At 40.2% G+C, this 20049-nt stretch overlaps 2 protein-coding genes across 2 annotated transcripts in view; one reads left to right on the top strand and one right to left on the bottom strand.

Moving 5' to 3' along the window:
• Positions 1 to 97: 97 nt before the first annotated feature.
• Rgl1 (ral guanine nucleotide dissociation stimulator like 1) overlaps positions 98 to 20049 on the top strand; it is a 225506-nt gene continuing 205554 nt past the window's right edge. Inside the window, exon 1 of the mRNA XM_090340261.1 lies at positions 98 to 503. The gene's annotated coding sequence lies outside the window, so the exon portion shown is untranslated. The remainder of the gene's footprint in view (positions 504 to 20049) is intronic.
• On the bottom strand, positions 11710 to 17130 carry Apobec4 (apolipoprotein B mRNA editing enzyme catalytic polypeptide like 4). The gene is made up of 2 exons (XM_090339765.1): positions 16905 to 17130; positions 11710 to 12878 (listed from the first exon to the last, which is right to left on the bottom strand). Exon 2 carries the CDS (start codon positions 12846 to 12848, stop codon positions 11766 to 11768), a length of 1083 nt encoding a protein of 360 aa, XP_090195891.1. The 5' UTR covers positions 12849 to 12878; positions 16905 to 17130; the 3' UTR covers positions 11710 to 11765.

The following is a 20049-nucleotide window of genomic DNA, read 5'->3' as shown; positions in this document are numbered from 1 at the left end:
GGTGGGAAGCGATTGGTTCGTTGGGAGCATCACGTGATCCCCCCCGGGGGGGGGTTCCCATAGAAACGCTTTTCTGCGGTCCAGTCTTGGTGGGGAAGGGGGCTCAGGCTGGAGGCTATGGGCGCTGCGGACCGGCGGCCCCAGCTTTTGCTGCCGCCGCCGCCGCCGAGCTGTCAGCGGAGTCTTGCGTAGCAAGCCCTGCTGGTCTGGACTCGCCTGGGGTGGGTGGGATGGACTGGCTGCAGGACCCAGTGCCCCGCCGTCGGCCGGAGGATGGGGTGTAGGGATGCACGCCCCGGAGCCCCACACCGTTCTAGTCCCAGACGTCACTTCGGACCGCTGGCCGCCCGGGGCCGCGCTCCTGAGCCCGGGTCCCCTTGCCCGGGGCTGGAACCGCACAGCGCGACCGGCGGGAGGTCTCGGAGGACGGAGTGGAAGGGTCACGTCTCACCAGTCAGACCTGTGTGACAGCATCTCGACGGGACCTGCAGGATCCCCACTCGGTATCCCAGCCATCGGGAGGGAGGGGACGGCGTTCCGGACGGGGGCTGAGGCGGGGCGACGAACCTGGGGTCAGCTCGTAGAATTTGGGGCAGTGTCAGTCTTTGGCATCTTGTAAGTTAAGAGGTGCCTGGGGATCCAGAGATGCTAGAGAAAGGCTTTCCGGAAATGAAGGGATGTAAGGACGAACAGAAAGGGGACTTTTAAAATCGATGCTTACGAGTTTTTTTTTATGAGCCCATCAAGACAGTTATTTTCTCTGGCATTCCATATCTCCACTTCTGAGAGTAGAGCTCTTCTCATCGAGGAGATTAAGGCGCTAAGATGAAAGAAATGGTGGTTGTGTTCTGTATATGTTACACTGTAGCTCAGATAGTTGCGGAATCAAATAATGTGGATATTTGGCTGGACACTGTCCCCGGGCGGGTCTAGTTTAGTTCCACCTCTAGCAGAAGGCGTGCTGTCCTGTCTGGAGCCCCATCCTTGGTTTCTTGTGCTCTCTTTGAAGAGAATCGGAAGACCTCGATTCGAGTATTGATTCGTATCTGTGTGATGGAGTCAGGTTGCTTACATTTTTGAACCACAGGTCCCTTACTGTTAATGTGTCCTCCACAAGATTGTTTTTAGGACTAAATAGATCAGAATGTTTCAGGGTTCTAAAATCTTAAGTGTACAATGCATGATACCTGTATGACTGTGTTATTTTTTTTGGGGGGGGGCATTCATTACATGCTTTGTCTTTTGCTCCTTAAGAAATCCCAAGATTCTAAAGACTAGAGACTGTTTTATTTTTCTTTTGTATCTTCCTTCCGTCTGCCAGAAAGTGAGGCATGCAGAAAATACCCTAAACCTATTTGATGGCCAAATAGAACGTGAAAGACAGTATTGTGTGAGTAACACTGAGAATAGTGAATCTGTTAAAACATGAAAAAAGATCTCAACATCAAACCTTTGCTTTATATTTGCATATGTATATTCGTGGGTATTTATGTGTACATATACTTCAGGAGAGACGGAGGGAGAACCTTATGGAATGAGCCATTTTTTTTCTTGTGAACAGAAATATGGTATCCCTGCCACAAGTAAATCACCTTTCTAGAAGATATGTCATTTAGGTGATATATGTAACATTTCCTTTAACATTAACATTACGAACAGACACACTGACAAAAATGTAAGAAATGAAATATTTCTACTTGCTGATTATATGTATTTCGAGAAGTCAGATACCAAAATATGTGATTATTAGTATAGTATCTGTTATTATATAACTTAGACCAAAGATTTATTTTAATGCTTTTCTTTTTCAGTCTTTTACTAACTTTAGTAAGAGCTACACAGAATTATGTTTTCAATGTTAAAGTTGATTGTACTTTTCTTTTAAATTAGTATTTTTGAAGAGAAAATTGAACATTAAATGCTCTATTGGAGCAGTTGGAAACAAGAAATTAAGAGCTAGTGCATTCCTTCTCTCTTTTTTTGTATTATCTTATTTAGGGTTTTTTTTTGTACTCTTATTTTAGAACTGAGAAAGAATAGAATACAGAGAGGAATTTAGAAAGCCAATTTCTCATTGTCTTGATTGCTCAGAATTTTGTTCCATATATTTAATATATTAAATGTGACAGCATTTTCACCAAAGTGCGTAGTGCATAGCAAATACTCAACACATGTCTAGTCAATGAATCAATGATCTGACAAATTCATTTTGAAATAAGCTTAGGGACTAGTTTTTCTTTTAAAAGAGTCTCCCCATGTAGCCCAGGCTGGCCTCAAGCTTGTGATTTTCCTGTTTTTAGCCTCTTAAATGTTGAAAAGCAGGTGTGTATCACCATGCCCAACTCAAAATGAAGGTATTTTTCAATGGGTATATTCCTTAACCTCATTAGCTAATAGTTAAGGAACTGTTTTTCTGAGCACTGTGGTTTGAACTCAGGACCTTGTGCTTGCTAGACAAGCACTATATTACTTCAGCCATACCTCTGCTCACCCCCCACCCCTGCCTTTTGTGGGTCATGGGGCTTGAAATCAGCCTGGGCATTGTCCCTGAGGTCTTCAGATCAAGGCTACTGCCCTACCTTTGAGCTATTTCCCACTTCCCATTTTCTAGAGGTTAATTTGAGATAAGAGACTGAGGTCCTTTTGTGCCCAGGCTAGCTTTGAACCTTGATCCTCAGATCTCAGTCTCCTAAGTAGCTAGGATTATAGGCGTGAGCCACCATGCCTAGCTTAAGAAAACTTTTGTATGTAGAGAAGCCTACCTTGTTTTTTTATTTATTTTTTCCATATATATAGTTTATTGTAATTAATAGAAGGGTTACATTATATTCACCAGATAGAAGGTGCATTACTTCACATACATTGATTCCCTTTCTCAAGTCTTGGTCCCCATTTCTCTCCCCTCATCCCCACCCCTGCCTTGTTTTTTAAATTAGACAAAGGCATATTATTCCACTTAATTCTGACATTTTAATGTTAACCCGATACCAAATTCATCTTCGGTAATAATACTCTCCTTATTTGAATGTTTCAAGTAAACTCTTTCTCCTGATATAAAGGGTCTATAAGATTTTAAGATGCCTTATTTATTTTACAAATAATCTGGTTTGGTCCAATTTTTTAAGAGAAGTTTTTTCAAGGTTAATACTGCATTTCAGGTTGTTTTTGTGATAATGAACAGTGAACATTTTTTTTTTAAGTTAGAGAGACTTAATAAAACCACCTTAGATAAAGATCCATGTATAATAGGTCTTCCTTTTCAGATATTTAAATTTTTCTGCCTCACCCAATCTTTTTTTTTTTTTTTTGCCAGTCCTGGGCTTGAGCTCAGGGCTTGAGCACTGTCCTTGGACTTTCTCAAGGCTAGCACTCTACCACTTGAGCCTCAGCACCACTTCTGGCTTTTTTTTTTTTTTTTTTGCTATGTATGTGGTACCGAGGAATCGAACCCAGGGCTTCGTGCATGCTAGGCAAGCACTCTACCACTAGGCCAAACCCCCAGCCCCAAGCTATATAGCACACTACTACACTATGAAAAGGCTTTTAGCCACGTGCCAGTGGTTCACATTTGTAATCCTAGGTTCTTAGGAGTCTGAAAAATGGAGGACTATACATTAGGCCAGTGCTGGCAGAAAAGTCTCCATAGCCAATTAATTAGCAAAATGCCAGACTGGAAGCATGGCCCCATTGAAAGAGAGCAAGTCTTCAGTAAGTAAGCTGAGCAAGCTGAAACCCCTGAGTTCAAGCCTCAGTACCAGAAGACTTTTAGCATGCTACCTATATACTGTGCTACAGTTTAATGTTTCTACTAATGGCTAAATAAATGGGTCTTGTGTTGAAACCATTATCTTCAAAGTTTCATATCTTTTTCTTTTGTTTAGTTCTAAGCTTAGGTAAATTGTAGGTTGTTAGCCACTGAAGTAGGTAGGCTGACCTATTCAATTATGGGATCTTCAGTTCTATAAATATTAGTTCTTCAAACAATATTATGAATCTATACCCTTGTCTCAGGAAAATAGCTCAGTGCTAAATGAAAGAATAAACCTTAAAGAAGAAAACAATCTTAGTGAATGAGACCCTATTCTTGTTATATATTTTAATTGCTTTATGATGATATAAAGAGAAATTGGATTTTGAGGCATATTTATTCTGTATTCCTCTCCATCAGTGGAACTTGTGAATGCAAACAGTTGTTTCAGATAGTATCCCTTGTTATAGTGTACAATTGTAGTAGTTGAGATAATGGTGATTTATTATCTTTGGCCACTCTACTGGTGCACTTCCTGGAAACCACAGGGCTTGGGTGAGTCTAAGGACACTGAAAGAAAACCTCACCAGTCCAGCTGAGGCACAGCTGTATGTTTTCTTGCTCTGATTCAGTTCCACATTTCTAGACTAAACTCAATTTGATTACTATCTTAATTACTTGATGGGTTCAATTCATAGACACTTTGTTGATATGATTTTGGACCTGAATTTTTTATTTTATTTTTTATTGTCAGGGTAATATATAGAGGGGTCACACTTATATTTGCCAGATAGTAGGTGCAGTACGTCTCACACATTGAAACTCCTTCTTATGTTTTGGTCCTCATTTCCCTCCTCCCACCCCCTCCTAATCATCTTGTTTTTCCCCCTTCCTTTTCTTATTTCAAATAAACAAATAAATGTATATACAATATAGCAGGTAACAAAGTCTGATACAGTAACAATATGAGATTAACCATAAGGGCAACAAAGGAGAAGAGAAATAACAATAATCAAATAAGATTAAACTCTTATTTTAATATCCTAGAGATACTTTCTTTTAGTCTCATCATCCTATATGACTTTATGTATCCAGGTTTTGCACTATTGTATTCCTCTGCTAGGAGAGTCCTAGATGTCTACTAATGATTACAAATTAGGGAAACCATTGAGCCTATGTTCCTTTGGGTCTGGCTTACTTAATATGATTTTCTCCAAGTTTTTCCATTTCCTTACAAATGGGGCAATGTCATTCTTTCTGATGTCAGCATAGAATTTCATAGTATATAAATACCATATCTTCTTGATCTAGTCATCTGAAGGGCACCTGGGTTGGTTCCATATCTTTGCTATTATGGTAAATAATGCTGCAATGAACATCATCATACTAGTGGTTTTAGTATGTCCTTGTTTCTGGATGTTTGGGTAAATGCCAAGGAGTGGAATTGCTGGGTCATAGGGGAACTCTATGTTTATTTTTAAAGCATCGCCATACTGCTTTACACAGTGGTTGAAGCAGTTTACACTCCCACCAACAGTGTAGTAGCGTGAATCTGAATTTTTTAAGGGAGATTGGTTCATAATTTCCTCATGTAGTTTTGGAGATCACATTTAGGAGATTGCTACTTTTTCCCCCCTTCTATCCCATGGAGAAGCTTTGATGGTAGAAACATCGTGCTACTATTTTTTCTATTTTGTACTGGTCTTGAGGTTTGAACTCAGGATCCAGAAACTGTCCCTGAGCTTTTTTGCTTGTGGATAATATTCTACTACTTGAACCATGACTCTACTTCCAGCTTTTTGGTGGTTAATTGGAGATAAGAATCTCCCAGCATTTTGGTGGTCCTGGCCTTGGTTTATTCTTTTGAAAGTTGTAGAATGTACCTGAAAGATTATCTGTTTGATCTTTTTGGAGATGGAGCTCTGATCACCTTTTCTCAGTGTTCTGTTTCTAGTGATTCTTTTTCACTTAATGGTCAATATTAGAATTTATAACTATCCTAGAAGGTCATCATGCATGATGATGATGGATGCAGGTGAAGGCAGGAGGAATGAAAGGTCAAGGTCAGCTAGCACAGTTAACAAAACCGTATATCAAAAACAGTATAAACAGAAGGTCTGGGGACGTGGTTCTAGTGGTAGAGCACTTGCCCTCTCAAGCTGGTATAATTCCACAGAGAAAAACAAAGAAATACAGAAGATCCAGCATTTTATCTAGAGTTTTGATACTTTCCTCAATTTTTGCCAGTTCTGGGGCCTGAACTAAGGGCTTAAGCACTGTCCTTGGGCTTTCTCAACACTTTCAGCTTTTTCTATGTATGTGGTGCCCAGGAATTGAATCTGGGTCTTTGTGCATCCTAGGCAAGCACTCTACTACTAGGCCAAACTCCCAGCCCTGGTCCTCATTTTTACTATAAATAATCTGAACAAAATTTTCATATCCATCTTTTTGTCCCCCAATCTAATTATTACAAACTTCAGTGACATATCTTTATGGCTTACAGAAAATAAAAACCATCTCATACTCATAACCTATACTCTGATTCTGTACTCTTTATTATTTCCTATTATTTTTTACCCTTTTAATATTTAATAAATCATTCATGCATTGAATGTTTATTGTATGTCCAGCACTTGACAAATAAGCCCTTTACTTGTGTTATGTAATCCTAGAATATCTCTGCGATTTAAGGATTAGTATTCTCATTCTATGGATAAGTAAATTAAGCCTCCAAGCTACTGTATAACAGTTCAGCCTAGTAGCAGGCAGGTATGGGACCTGGGTATGTCTGAATTTGTGGTTTTCAGCAAATGTTTCTCATTACTACTAACTATAATATTTACCTTTCCCCCCTAAAACTAAGGATAGAACCAGATGTCAGTGGTTTTTAACAAATCACAATATAACTTGGACCAGACTATTAAATGTAAATCTATAAAGCTCATTGTAATGATTTCAAAAGGAATTTTAAAAGATATTTCTGTGGCCTTTCTCTTATGTCAGTATTTTATGACTGGACATAGAGTCTATTTCCTAATGTTTATTCTAACAGAAAATAGGTCACAATTTTTTTTGGCAGAGAGAAAGGTCCATAGGTTTTTAGAAATTCCATTTAATTAAAATCATTTTATTAGCACAAATTAATTAAACAAAGGGGTTATACTGTGATATTTTCAGATATACACGTAATATCCTTTGATCAAATTCATCCCCTTTAATTCCTCTTTCTTAACCCTCCCTCCTTTTCTCTCCTTTTTAAGAATTTTAAATGCTATTCTTACGTGTATTTAATGTACCTCTATAATATTCATCCTCACCATCCTTTCCTTTCCCCTTCCATTTAAGTTTTTTGGTATGTCTGATCTGGGACTTGAACTTGGCTTGTATGCTGTCCTTGAACATTTTTGCTTAAGACTAGCACTCAACCTCTTGAGCCATAGCTCCACTTCTGAGATTTTAATGTTTAATTGGAGATAAGAGTCTTACAGATTTTCTTATCTGAACTGGCTTTGAACCACGATCCTCATATCTTAGCCTCCTGAGTATCTAGAATTACAGGCACTAGCCACTGGTGCCTGGCAAGGGGAGCTGCGGGCTCAAGTAGGTCATTTGGTAATTCTCTTTTTGAATAATTCTGAGGAAATAATTCCACTGAATTTTAATGAAGCCAAGGGATAGAATATACCATTGCCTTGGGTCTCCTGTTTAGTACATTCCTGAGAATCAGGTAATCTTATGGCTTATATTTGGTAGGAGGTCCTGGGTAAAGAGGAGGAGGGCTCATTGCAAGCCACAGCTCTGAGATGCAGACTCCCCTTAATTTCCAACTCAGCTTGCCTAGCCTACTTAGCTGTTAATCAAGAGGCTGCCCATTGACAGTTTAAAGCTTCAGAACAGGTACTAACAAAGAGGTTGACCTTTTCACACTTTGTGATGTGTGTGCATTGCTACTACTTACAGGCATAATAAGTTGACACATAGGTTCTGGTGTTAGTTTTCCTAGGTTTAGCAATCAGCTCAGCCAGTGTTGAGTAGTTCTTCAAGACTTCGGTGTCACTGTTTCTTTACTTGTCAGGATTCTAATAACATCTGCTTTATAGAATTTATAGAATAGGATTACATGAGTTAATATATGTAGATTAGAAATATTTGACTTACAGCTTTCACTAAATGTTTGACAGAAATAATATTTACAATTTAGTATAGGCTACCCGTATGGCTTTCTTAAAAACTATTGGAACCGAACTGAGTAAGATTACATTGTGAATTAAATTCTTTGGATTACATACAGGGTGAATAAAAAGATAATGTAACAGCACTTTAAAATATAGGATTTGCTCTCAGGTCAGGTCAGGAGGATTTGTTTTAACTAAATGAAACATATTACAGAAAATTGATGTGAGTCACAGAAGCGTTGGTTGTAGAGCTTGTGTTGTCTCTTACAGCCCAGGCCTGCCAAAACACTGTTCAGGAGATAGATGTTCTTGTACATATCCCACTATTTCATTTCAAGGGGCATATGTCTGTCTCCATTACATGATAGTACATGCAGTGAACTCCTCTATCCACAAAGTAACCACATTGTATTTGGTTTGTCAGGTCATTTATATACATGGAGAGACTATATGGGTTAAGTGACTTGAATATTTTGCTTATATATTCAGGTAGCTCACTGGAAATCATTCCATTAAATTTCCGCCTGTAGGTGTTCATCTTGGGAGCTTTGTAAATCAAAATTGCCTCTCTATTGTCCCTTTACTGACTAAGCAGGTAGTTGGGCTCACAAAACTGAAAGCCAAATCTGGACCACAGTGGATTCAACAAGGTAAGGCTTCCATCCCTTTGTCTTTGCTGTTTTCTTGGGATGAAGGACCATGTCTTTTTTCCACTAGCCTCTGTATAACTAGCTGCTTTAATTTATTGGCCCTTATTCTTTTTTTTTAAATTGTCAAATATGTCTGTGTGGCATGGATAATTCTCAGTATCGCCATTCCCACATCAAAATATATTTATATATTTATTTGCAAGTGTTGAGGCTTGAATTCAGGGGTTGGGCACTGTCCCTGAGCTTCTTGTTGCCCAAGGCTAGCACTCTACCATTTGAGCCACTTGTTATTGAGGCACTGAACCCAAGGTTTCATGCATGCTAGGCAAGCATTCTCCCACTAAGCCATATTCCCAGCTCCACCATTCCCACTTTACTGAAGAAGGGTATAGATCTCAACTTCTTCTCTTTCAGTCCTTTGGCCAGCCTGACGTGCCCAACAATCTGTTGTGCAGTGTAATAGAAGACCTGCTTACTGAGATCTCATTCCATGGAGATGTTGCTTTGTAGTAGGCCTTCTCTTAGTATAAGATGGCCTAGCTTATTTCTCTGGTTTCACAGATAAAGAAACAGGACTTGCTTCAGGCTGTGTGTATATCAGGGCTTAAATTCAGAACCTTTGGTGCTGTCCTTTAGCTTTCTTTTCTTCTTTTTTTTTTTTTTTTGACAGTCCTGGGCCTTCAGCCCTGGGCCTGACCACTTTTTCAAGGCTAGAACTCTACCACTTGAGCCACAGCACCACTTCTGGCTTTTTTCTATATATGAAGTACTGAGGAATTGAACCCTGGTCTTCGTGCATGCTAGGCAAACACTGTACCACTAGGCCAAATTCCCGGCCCCTCTTTTAGCTTTTATACTTAATATGGTGCTCTACCACTTGTGCCATGGTTCCACTTCTGGATTTTTGTGGTTTATTGGAGGTAAGGCTGCAAGGGCTGGTTTTGAACTATGGTTCTCAGATCTTAGCTTCCTAAGAATCTAGGTACTTTTCTATAGTCTGGCAACTTGGTTCCCTTTGTTACATACCACTGGCATCCAGGTTCACATTTAAAATATAAGTTCATTATAGATCTCAGAAAGGTCCTTTGTGGCTTGATTGATGTGACATTATAGTCTACTTGAATATCATGGAGAAAGATTTAATGGTAACCAATTAACAAATTGGATTTATTTTTGGTGTTGTGTTGGATTTGGAACCCAGGGCCTTGTGCACATGGGTATGCATCCTACCACTGAGTTATATCCCTAGCCCTTGAATCTATTTTTGCAGTGATCAGAAATGTCAAATTTGTTGTTACATTTTAACTTATTTTTTTGTCAGCCATGGGGCTTGAACTCTGGGCCCAAGTGCTATCCCTGCACTCTTCAGCTCAAGGCTAGTGCTCTACCACTTTGAGCCACAGCACTACTTCTGGTTTTCTAGTGATTAATTGGAGATGAGAATCTATCTCATTTACTTTTGTGCCAGGCTGGTTTCGAAATCCTCAGATTCTGAGATCTGAAGCCTTCTGAGTAGTTAGGATTACAGGTGTGAGCCCACCGGTGCCTGGCCAAGTTCTATTTTTAAAATCCCTAACCCTAGACATGATTTTGCATTAAGCTTCAGCAGTACTTCCTCCCCCCCACCCCCGTATTTTTGTTTCTTATAAGTCAGGGTCTCACTTTCTAGTCCGAGGCTGACCTTGAACTCAGTGATCTACCTACCTCTTCTAACTACTAAGATTAGAGATATGCAAAACTGTTCCCAGCTCCCAAACAGAACCTCTTTTTAATAATTACTATACATTTGATACAATTCTACTTCATAGTTTGTAGACTAACAATTTTGAAAGTATAGTTACATCATTGATTTCTATTACTGAAGCCCATTTCTCTCCTTTCCTCTCCTTTCTCATTTTTCATGAGGAATTATGTTTTAATGTATCTTATTAGGATGACATTTATACATATGTGTATATGTATTTGAATATGTGTGAAAATGTGTTGCTCCATGTTTCCAGGAAAGAAGTGACTTAAGCATAACAGAATTGGTTTTATTTAAGTGGTTTAGAGTTCATCAAAAAGTACTTCATTTTGGGGCTGGGAGTTTGGCCTAGTGGTAGAGTGCTTGCCTTGCATGCACGAAGACCCTGGTTCAATTCCTTGGTACCACATATATAGAAAAAAGCCAGAAGTGGTGCTGAGGCTCAGGTGGTAGAGCTCTAGCCTTGAGAAAGTCCAAGGACAGTGCTCAAGACCTGAGTCCAAGCCCAGAACTGGCAAAAAAAAGTACTTCATTTTGAACAGTATTTTGAGAAAAGTTACAAATGCATACTGGTGTAGAGGGAGGAGTACAGAAAAAGAGGAAGTTATACATTGGAAAATGTATTGGGGAGCTGTTTTAGAAGGTACAAAAATGGTGCGAGCAGAGAGAAAGATGGCTCTTGGAGAATGGTTAAGTAGAGTTATGGCTGAAATAGGAGTGTGGGGAAATAGTCATGGTGAATTTATTGAGATGTAGATTCAGCCTTGCTATCTACATATTGCCTGGATATTTTCCTGGATCTTAAGGATGACATTAGAGAGGAGACAGAGAGTGCTTGTCCTACAGATGGGACCTGGCAAGCAGTAGTTTTGGAAAGCAGATGGAGTGGCTTGGATTGTCCCTGGTGTATGGTAGAGGAAACCTTTGGACATTCTCAGTTATCCTCTCAGGAGGGAAAATTTCTGAGTTGGAAACATCTGAGCAGGTGGCTAGGTATCAAAATGAATGTATTACTTAGCAGAAGAGCTTCTTCTCCCTATGCAAAAATAGTTCAAATTGTATTTTTATGTGCTTAATGTTAGTAACATCAGGTGTTTTCCAATTGTTTACATTTTCTACCAAAACCAATGTAAGAAGTTAGTCAGTCCATGTCCTTTTTTTTTTTTTAACTGAGGGTAGACAAATGGCATCCTTTTGTGCCCTCAAATAGTAGAAGGTATTATCACTTTCAAAGTAAAAGAGATCAAATGGCTTTATGGTAATAGTATGGGTTAGGTTAGGTATAATGTAGCTTTATAATTGTTGGTAGAGTAATTCAGGTTTTGCTTTTATTCTATCAAGTTATCTCCATCTCAGTCATAGAAAAAGTTTGCAGAGTTTTTTATTGCCTGTCTAATAAGTTCTCTGGAAATAGTTTCTATACAGTTATAAAATACATTTTATTTATTCTATTTCTTCTCATCCTTGTTTTCATCTGCTTCTTCACTACTTGCAGAGCATTCTGTCATTTCCTCCATCTCCACTGGCCTTGCCATGGGAAGCTTGCTGAGTTCATTGGCTTTGTAGAATGATGCTTGAGTCATATTTAAGTGTCTTACCACATTCCTGGGCTTATGTGGGTTTTCACTCACATGCATTGGTGGCAGATCTCTATAAGGGACCAGCACAAAAATGACAGGAATCTTGAGGTCTGGAATCAGGATGGGTGACTGTTGTGCACTTGTCCTTTGGAAGACATTGTTGAAGGAGGAGTTCTGTAAAGTTTCCTGAAATTTTACATTGTGACCCTCACTTTCATGGGGAATAATGTCCATGAAGTAAGGTTTCACTCCTGTTATGCAGTTGATTTCATAGGCATTGTATCTATCGGCCATTGCTCTCCCAGTTAAAATGGGCTGGAAAATAGCTGATCCAGAAATACCATTAACAAAGTTGTTGAGAAGAGAATGCCAAATCCCACCACTTATCGGACTCAAAGTGACCTGGGGCCATAAGCTGGCCAGGCTGCGGAGAGCTTCACGGTTCCACGGGGCCGCAGGAAATTCATTCCCAATGTGATAGAACTGAGAAAAGTAAACACTAAGAGTGAGGTTTGGATATAGCATCAGGAAGTGGTACATTTTGCTGATGCAGCGGTCATTAGCTTCATTACAAGGAGTGTGGTTGGAATACAGAATGATATGCTTAATGCTGCTGTTACTAGATATGACCGAATCGAGATAACCATGTATTTCAAATAGCATTGATTCTGGGTGGGTGGGGCTCCCAGTGCAGTTGGTGGCATGGCCCTTTTGCACCAGGTTACCAGAAGAATTTTTGAGTTCATAAAATATCAGATGTTTTGGTTGAGGATACACTGGCCCATGAGGGAATCCAAAAATCTGATGGAATTCTGTGTATGAAACTCTTGCTTCTTCCCCTGTTCGAATATGGTAAGGACAGTTAGTACAATCCAAGGAGAAGCTGAGCCAGTAATAGGGTTTGATTATGGTCCCTCCATGTGCTTGGTATTCCTCATGTAAGGGCTTCATTGCTGGTTTTTGTGGTATCTAGCTGCAAACCTGAACAAGACAATGCAAGATATGTTAAGCCAGGCCATGGTTGTTTTTATATTGTGTTTTTAACTTAAATTTTATTGTAAAGGTAATGTACAGAGGGATTACAGTTACATAAATGAAATACTAAGTTCATTTCTATTTGAACAGTGTTACTCCCTCCCTCATTTTCTCCCTGTTTTCCTCCTCTTGATCCTTCTTCCTGCCCGCCCCCCCAAGTTGTATATTTAATTTCCCACATAGTGTCTGATGAGCATCATTGCTAAATTGGTTCAACCTTTGTCTCTTCCTTTTTGTCTTCCCCTTTCACTCCCCAAATAAGATAAACTGATATACAAGATAAAGAATACAGAAATCCCAAACAATGACAAAAGGGTTTATTTCCTTTTTGAAGGAAAAAAAAGGTTTTATCCTTTCAAGGAAAAAATAATAAATAACTCAGGCCTTTGTTTCTGGGAGAGCAGAAAGAAGATAAAAGAGAAATGGAGGAGATGGCATAGCCTGTTTCATAGACTGCAAATCAGAGCAAATGAGTCAAGTGCAAGTTCTACAAGCGGATTTCCTGTTTTAAAATCTGGGCTCTGCTTACCAGCTTTGTGGCCTTTGTCAAGGTGTTTAACACTTAGCAGCCATAGCATCCTTGTCTATAAAATGAAGGTGATAGCAAAACCTACCTTCTAAGGGTGTTTTGGGGATTGAATAAAAGAAGATAAAACGCTTCACTATGTATGACACATGGTAAGGTCTCTCTATATTAGCTCATAGTAATGAGACAAATCCCAGCAAATCTAGATGATTCTTGTTAATGAAAACCCAAAGAAATAAGCAGAGCTTTTGGATTTTGTTCATGGCCTACTTTGTCTCTGATCATGAGTGTCTGCTATGCTGTGCAGAGGTTTTGAGTGTATTTAAACCTAAAATCAGCCATTTGTTATAACCATTGACAATTACTTAGAATATTGTCATTTTACAGAGGATCACTATAGGTCTTTTCTCTTGCTAGGCAAACATTCTACCACTTTTATCCCACATCCAGTCTTTTCCTGCCTTTGGAAGGTTGCTTTTTCATGTGCTCATCCCCAACTATAATTCTCATATCTCTGTCTCAAGTAGCTGGATTTACAGATATGCTCTACTGGCACATGCTATTATGTGGGGCTTGAACTCTGGGTCTGGCACTGTTTCTAAGCTCCTTTTGCTCAAGGTTAGCACTCTACCACTTGAGCCACAGTGCCATTAGTGGTTTTTCTTCTGTGATTAATTGGAAACAAGAAGCTCATGTCCTTTATTTCCTGGGCTGGCTTTAAAACATGATCCTCAGATCTCAGTTTCCTGAGTAGCTAGCATTTTTACAGGTGTGAGACACCAGCACCTGGCCTGTACTGGTATTTTTTTTTTGTCCTCCAATTATTTCTTTATTTTTAACAGTACATTGGTAAGTTATAATTGTATATAATTATTGTGGTACAGTGATGTTATGATACATATGTAGTGAAATGATTGAATTAACCTCTGTTTGTTCAAATAATGGTAATTCATCCTATCTAATTTTTTATTAAAGAATTTATTAACATTGATTTTTGCATCATATTTTAAATGACAAGTTTAACAAACAAGTGTTCAAGAAGGGAATCTCTATTTCCTGTACTGCTATTTTAATTTTACATTTTTCTGTGGTCAAACCTTTACCAGCCCTCCTCATTAAGCACATTGAACTATTCTCCATATTTTCTTCAGGTTTTATGGTGTCATTGGTTATGTTTAACTTTGACAGTGAAACATAAGGCAGAAAATACAAATGAAAACTGACCATTTCAAACTAGTTTTTTTCACGTTGAGTCTTTAATATTGCCTCCCATAATGGAAACCCTTTGATCAAATCTGTCAGATCACATCAGCTTAATCATTGCTTGTTTGATACAACTTGTGTTTAAAAGGCTGAAACCTGCAGAGTTCCTGTGTCAATTTTTGTCCTGGGGAGAAAGCAGCTTAAGAGCCTCAGTTCAGTCATGGATGAGATATGACTTCATTATATCACATTATCCTTATGCCTAACTAACTAATATCCCTGCAGCCACTTGGGAACCATCTACTCAAGATTGAAGGTTTCTCCTAACCTCTGTCATGTCAGCTTAAACCAGAGAACTGGATGGTCCACTTTCCCCTTGTGTTTTCCTGATGCTACTGAATTTCTGACCTGAGACTTCCTGGTCTTTATAATAGGGAACCTGGGGGACCAAGACATGAGAAAGGGTATCAATGTATGTGAATTAATGCACCTCCTACCTGGCAAATATAATGTAACCCTTCTTTTAATTACAATAAAAATATATGAAAAAAATAATAGATTTTCCTCTAGGAAGCTGGAATGGACATGCATATAAACTTGCTAAGTCCTGAGCAGGGTTTCTTTTCTCATGTCCTCAGATCTACTTATCAGACTGGATCTCTGTAGCAAAACTCACTGAAACCTAGACTCTGTTCCTACTCTCAACATGGTACACTGCAGATGTACACACCTAACATCCAGGATGCTGTTTAAATTACACTGCTAGCCCACCCACTGAAAATGCCATGGTGCAATACAAAAGCAGGGTCTAAACTACAATTTTATGTGACATCCCCCCCACACACACTGATAAGATAGTAAGACCTGAGGAAATAGATATGCTACCAGTAATTGGTAATGTTTCCCCTTCATCTCGATTTTATGTATGGCAATTCTGTGGTATAAATATTATGGAAACACTACCAAATGCCTCCTTCCTTTGCTTTTATTATTTTTTTGCCAGTTCTGGCTTAAACTCAGAGCCTGAGCACTGTCCTTGGGCTTTCTCTAGGCTGGAGCTCTACCACTTGAGCCACAGCACCACTTCCAGCTTTTTTCTGTGTATGTGGTACTGAGGAATGGAACCTGGTTTTTCGTGCATGCTAGGCAGGCACTCTACCACTAGGGCAAACTCCCAGCCCCTTTATTATCATTTTTAAGCTGGTATATGTGTGGGTGTGAGATATATGTAATTACCTCAAAGTACTCTTTAGGAAAGTGAATGCCTTTTTTTTTTTAATAAAAAGGCAGCAAAATAAAATTCCCAGTTCCGTTTTGAACTCCCCATCCATTGTTCCCCTCTTTGGTTTCTGTTTTAGCCAGAGGTTCCTAAGGAGATTTGTCTCTAAGGAGATTTGGGTGGACTGGCAGTGAATTTGACATATAACAGAAGGTGGTCCCAGAGCTCACCCTCATTGATGGCTTTTCTGGGTCAATCTGCTATGGTTCTCTATGGATGAAATCTTTACCTTTTCCTAGGGTCCTTTGGGGCTTGATTTTTGATCAGCCTCTTTTGAAGAGAATGCACTAATGATCTCTTGCATTTTTTAAAAAGATTAATTGGAAATGAGTCTTACAGACTGTCCTGCCTGGGACTGGTTTAGAACAATGAACCTCAGATCGCAGCCCTCCAGATAGCTAGGATTACAGATCTGCGCTTCCCATGCCTGGCTCTTGCCTATTTTGAGCTCTTATAGAATTCACACATCCATCTGCCATCCATCACAGACTATCTTGTATGGCGAACTTGTGGTGTCTGTCCCTTTGTTCTCCCTAATGTGGCAGAGAGCTTCCCTGTTGGCCCAGCCACATCAGCACTCTTGCCTGGCTCCCAGCTTGTGTTCCAACTGTTTAGTCTTTTCTCCCTCTGCTGTCAGTTCTTGGGAAACACGTTTCCGCTCCAGGACTGATCTGCAAGTGCTGAGATCTAGAGATGTGTGGAGCCCAATATGCCAAGTGGGTGCAGGGGGTGGTCTTCTCATACCCAGCTGCTAGCAGCTCTGGACTGGGGCCATGGGCAGACAGCTTTCCTCATTTGAACACAAATGAACCACACTGTGAGTCTGCTCTTATTTCCCAACCAGGATTTAATGAGTACTGTCAAGGCACCATTCGCTCTAGAAGACTGGAGAATAGAGTCTGCCCTTCACAATCTGCCCACAATCTGTTAGAAGCTAAAAAGGAATGTTAGCAGTTATAATTACCATCATTTCGTCTCCAGGCTTGGATCACATTCCAGGTATTTCAGTAAATGGTCCAATTCCTTTTTTCCCCCTCTTTTAGTCTCAGGCTCTGTTTCCAATAGCTTCGGAGGGCAAATGTGCTGTGAGGATTCACCCCTCTATTAAGGACTCCTTCAGTTTCTATGAGTTCCTTCAAACTTTGATGTCCTAAGTCAGCAAGACCTTACAGAGGTGAGGCTGCCTCTAAGAACACGGTTGAACTGGTGCCATGGTAACGTTTACACAGCAGCTACTGCTAAGATACAGCTCTGACATGTCTCACTTCATTTGCATATCAAACCACCTGTTCCAAAGATGAAAATATACATGACTACATATCCTCATCTGGACAAGAGGGTGCTGGGTGACTCTCTTAAGTTAGGGTGCTAGAATATCCTCCTTGTGATGGTAAGAGTCAAGGTTAGGTTTTCACTCAGCTTCTTCCTCTTGGTGCCAGGCTTGGTGTGGACAGGTTTGTTGAATTTGTGCAGGTTACTTAGCCTAACTTTGAGAGGCCTCACCTTCTGTGAGACTGAGCTGACTTGATTTCCAGAAAGGGAGCCGCAGTCCCTGAAGGGGAAACTCTTGATTCTCTGTCAAACCTGAGTTATGTGTCAATAGTTCATTTTACTCTTGGTGTATACATGGTTCCCTTCACTTAAAGCAAACTTCACTCCTGGATCAGTTGGGATTCTCCCACCCCCCCCCCTTGGCCTGTGCAATCCTCAACTCTCAGCCTCCTGAGTAGCTAGGATTACAGCCGTGAGCCACTGCCTCCTGGCTAACATAGTGTTCTTAATGAATCACCATTCATGGCTTTTGTTGCAGTTTGATTCGCACACTAATACTGCTGAAATTTAAAAGCATTGGTAGCAAGTTACTTGGAAACAGGAATTGAATATAACAAACAAGCGTGAAGTAAAGAAGGGCAGAAGGTTCAGCAGCTTCATGGAGGTCACTAGGTAATTAATTAGGCTAGGAAGGTAGTGGTAGAAGACCTAGTGGGTTTGAGGAGAGAAATGTGGGATGGATCTTCTAGCTTGGGTCATAAATGCGATGGCCACAGGGTGGCAGCACAGTCCTACCGCAGCACTTTCATTTCCCCTTTCCCTAGAGAAACAGCAGCAAATGTTTAGAATTAAAATTTAGGCCGTGGAAAATGTAAGTGACGTCGCATTTACTTCTGTATCTGCCTATAAAGAAAGCTTCAAAGTGTGTGGCAGAGCAATTTAAACTTCTAAATTATCGTGGCCATTTTTTTTTTCACCAGTCCTGGGGCTTGAACTCAGGGCCTGAGCACTGTCCTTGGACACTTTTTGCTTAAATCTGGTGCTCTTATACTTGAACCACAGTGCCACTTTTGGCTTTTTCTGTGTAGGTGGTACCAAGGAATTGAACCCTGGGCTTCATGCATGTGAGGTGAGCACTCTACCACTAGGATACTCTCCCGGCCCCCCATAGTCATTTTTATTAAAAAATCCAATACAAATTTTTATAGAAAAAGAAAACAATAAAAGGAAAAAGAGTACTTTCTTTTCTTTGACAGTACTGGAGTTTGAATTCAGAGCTTAGCACTTGCTCACAACCAATAGCCATGGGAAAAATAATGTAGTATAAACTATGAAGCTAAAAATTAATTAAAAGCAATAATATGTGGGTGCTGGTGTCTTCATACTTGTACTACTCAGGAGGCTAAGATCTGAGGATCACAGTTTGAAATCAGTCCAGGCAAGAAAGCCTATAAAACTCTTACCTCTTTTGCCAGAAGTGGAGCTGTGGCTTAAGCGGTAGAACGCTAGCTTTGAGCACAGATCCTGAGTTCAAGCCCTAAGACCAGCACTCACAAAAGGAGTAATAATAAAATGAGTACAGTATCAGGTGTAGGGAAAGGAAAAAAGAAGCAATGTTAAATGTAAAAGAAGGACATTGCATATACGTTTATTTATTAGAAGTAGAAAAGGGAGGGGGGAAAAGATGATTGGGAGGGGTGGGGGAGGAGGGAAATGGGAGGAAAACATGAGGAGTATCAGTGAGTGAGAAGTAATGCACCCACTACCTGGGGAATGTAACTGCAACCCCTCTATACATTACCCCGACAATAAAAAATATTTTTAAAAAATGTAAAGAAGCGGGGCCGGGAGTTTGGCATAGTGGTAGAGTGCTTGCCTAGCATGCACGAAGACCCGGGTTTGATTCCTGGGTACCACATACTTAGAAAAAGCCGGAAGTGGTGCGAAGGCTCAAGTGGTAGAGCGCTAGCTTTGAGAAAAAATCCAAGGACAGTGCTCAAGCCCTGAGCTTAAGCCCAGGACTGGCCAAAAAAAAAACAAAAAACAAAAAACAAAAAAAAATGTAAAGAAGGAAGTAAAAACAGTGAATTTAAAGAAAATTAAAGGTAACAAGATAAAATAAAAACGTAAGAGGTATTAAAAATGAAAGGAGTAGCCAGGCACGCTGGCTCACACCTGTAATCCTAGCTATTCAGGAGGCTGAGATCTGAGGATCAAAAGGTTTAAAGCCAGCCCGGGCACAAAAGGACTGGAGACTCTTACCTCCAGTTAAACTCTAGAAAACAGGAAGTGGAGCTTGGCTCAAGGGTAGGGTGGTAGCCTGAAGAGCTCCGGGACAGTGCCCAGGTTGGGTTCAAGCCCTAATACTCACACTCACACACACACACACACACACACACACACACACACACACACACACACACACACACACACACACACGAGAAAAGAAAAGGAGTGAAGACCAAGGCTAAAAAAAGGAAACATACTCCTAAATGCTGGACCTCTAATTAATGGGGGGGTGGGGAAGGGCGGGGTTGTGTGGCTTGTGATTAGAATCTTTCTTGATTCCTTTCTGTTCCCATTGTACAGGCTGGTGTGCTATGCTGGCTCATAGCCAATCTGGTGAAGGGTGTATTGTCACTTTAGAAGCTTTCCTTCTCCATGACCTTTATGACTTAGATTTGCAGGTTCCCACTAATTCCAACATCCTTTCAGCTTGTGAACCCAGAGGAAATAAATCTCCTTGGGGTGTTCCCCAAGTGCATGGAGACAGTGGGAAAAAGCAACCAGCACATGAAGTTCTGCACTGGAGGGGGAAACTAGTGCCAACTGAATAC

Source organism: Megascapheus bottae, chromosome 10 (assembly GCF_031878675.1).
Source record: "Megascapheus bottae isolate mThoBot1 chromosome 10, mThoBot2.hap1, whole genome shotgun sequence".
Taxonomy (NCBI): Eukaryota; Metazoa; Chordata; class Mammalia; order Rodentia; family Geomyidae; genus Megascapheus; species Megascapheus bottae.
The sequence above is the reverse complement of the archived record's forward strand: the minus strand, read 5'-3'. Positions and strand labels throughout refer to the sequence as shown.

Coding starts and splice junctions, on each gene's coding strand:
- Apobec4 (XM_090339765.1), bottom strand. CDS start 12,848: ATGAAGCCCTTACATGAGGAATACCAAGCACATGGAGGGACCATAATC.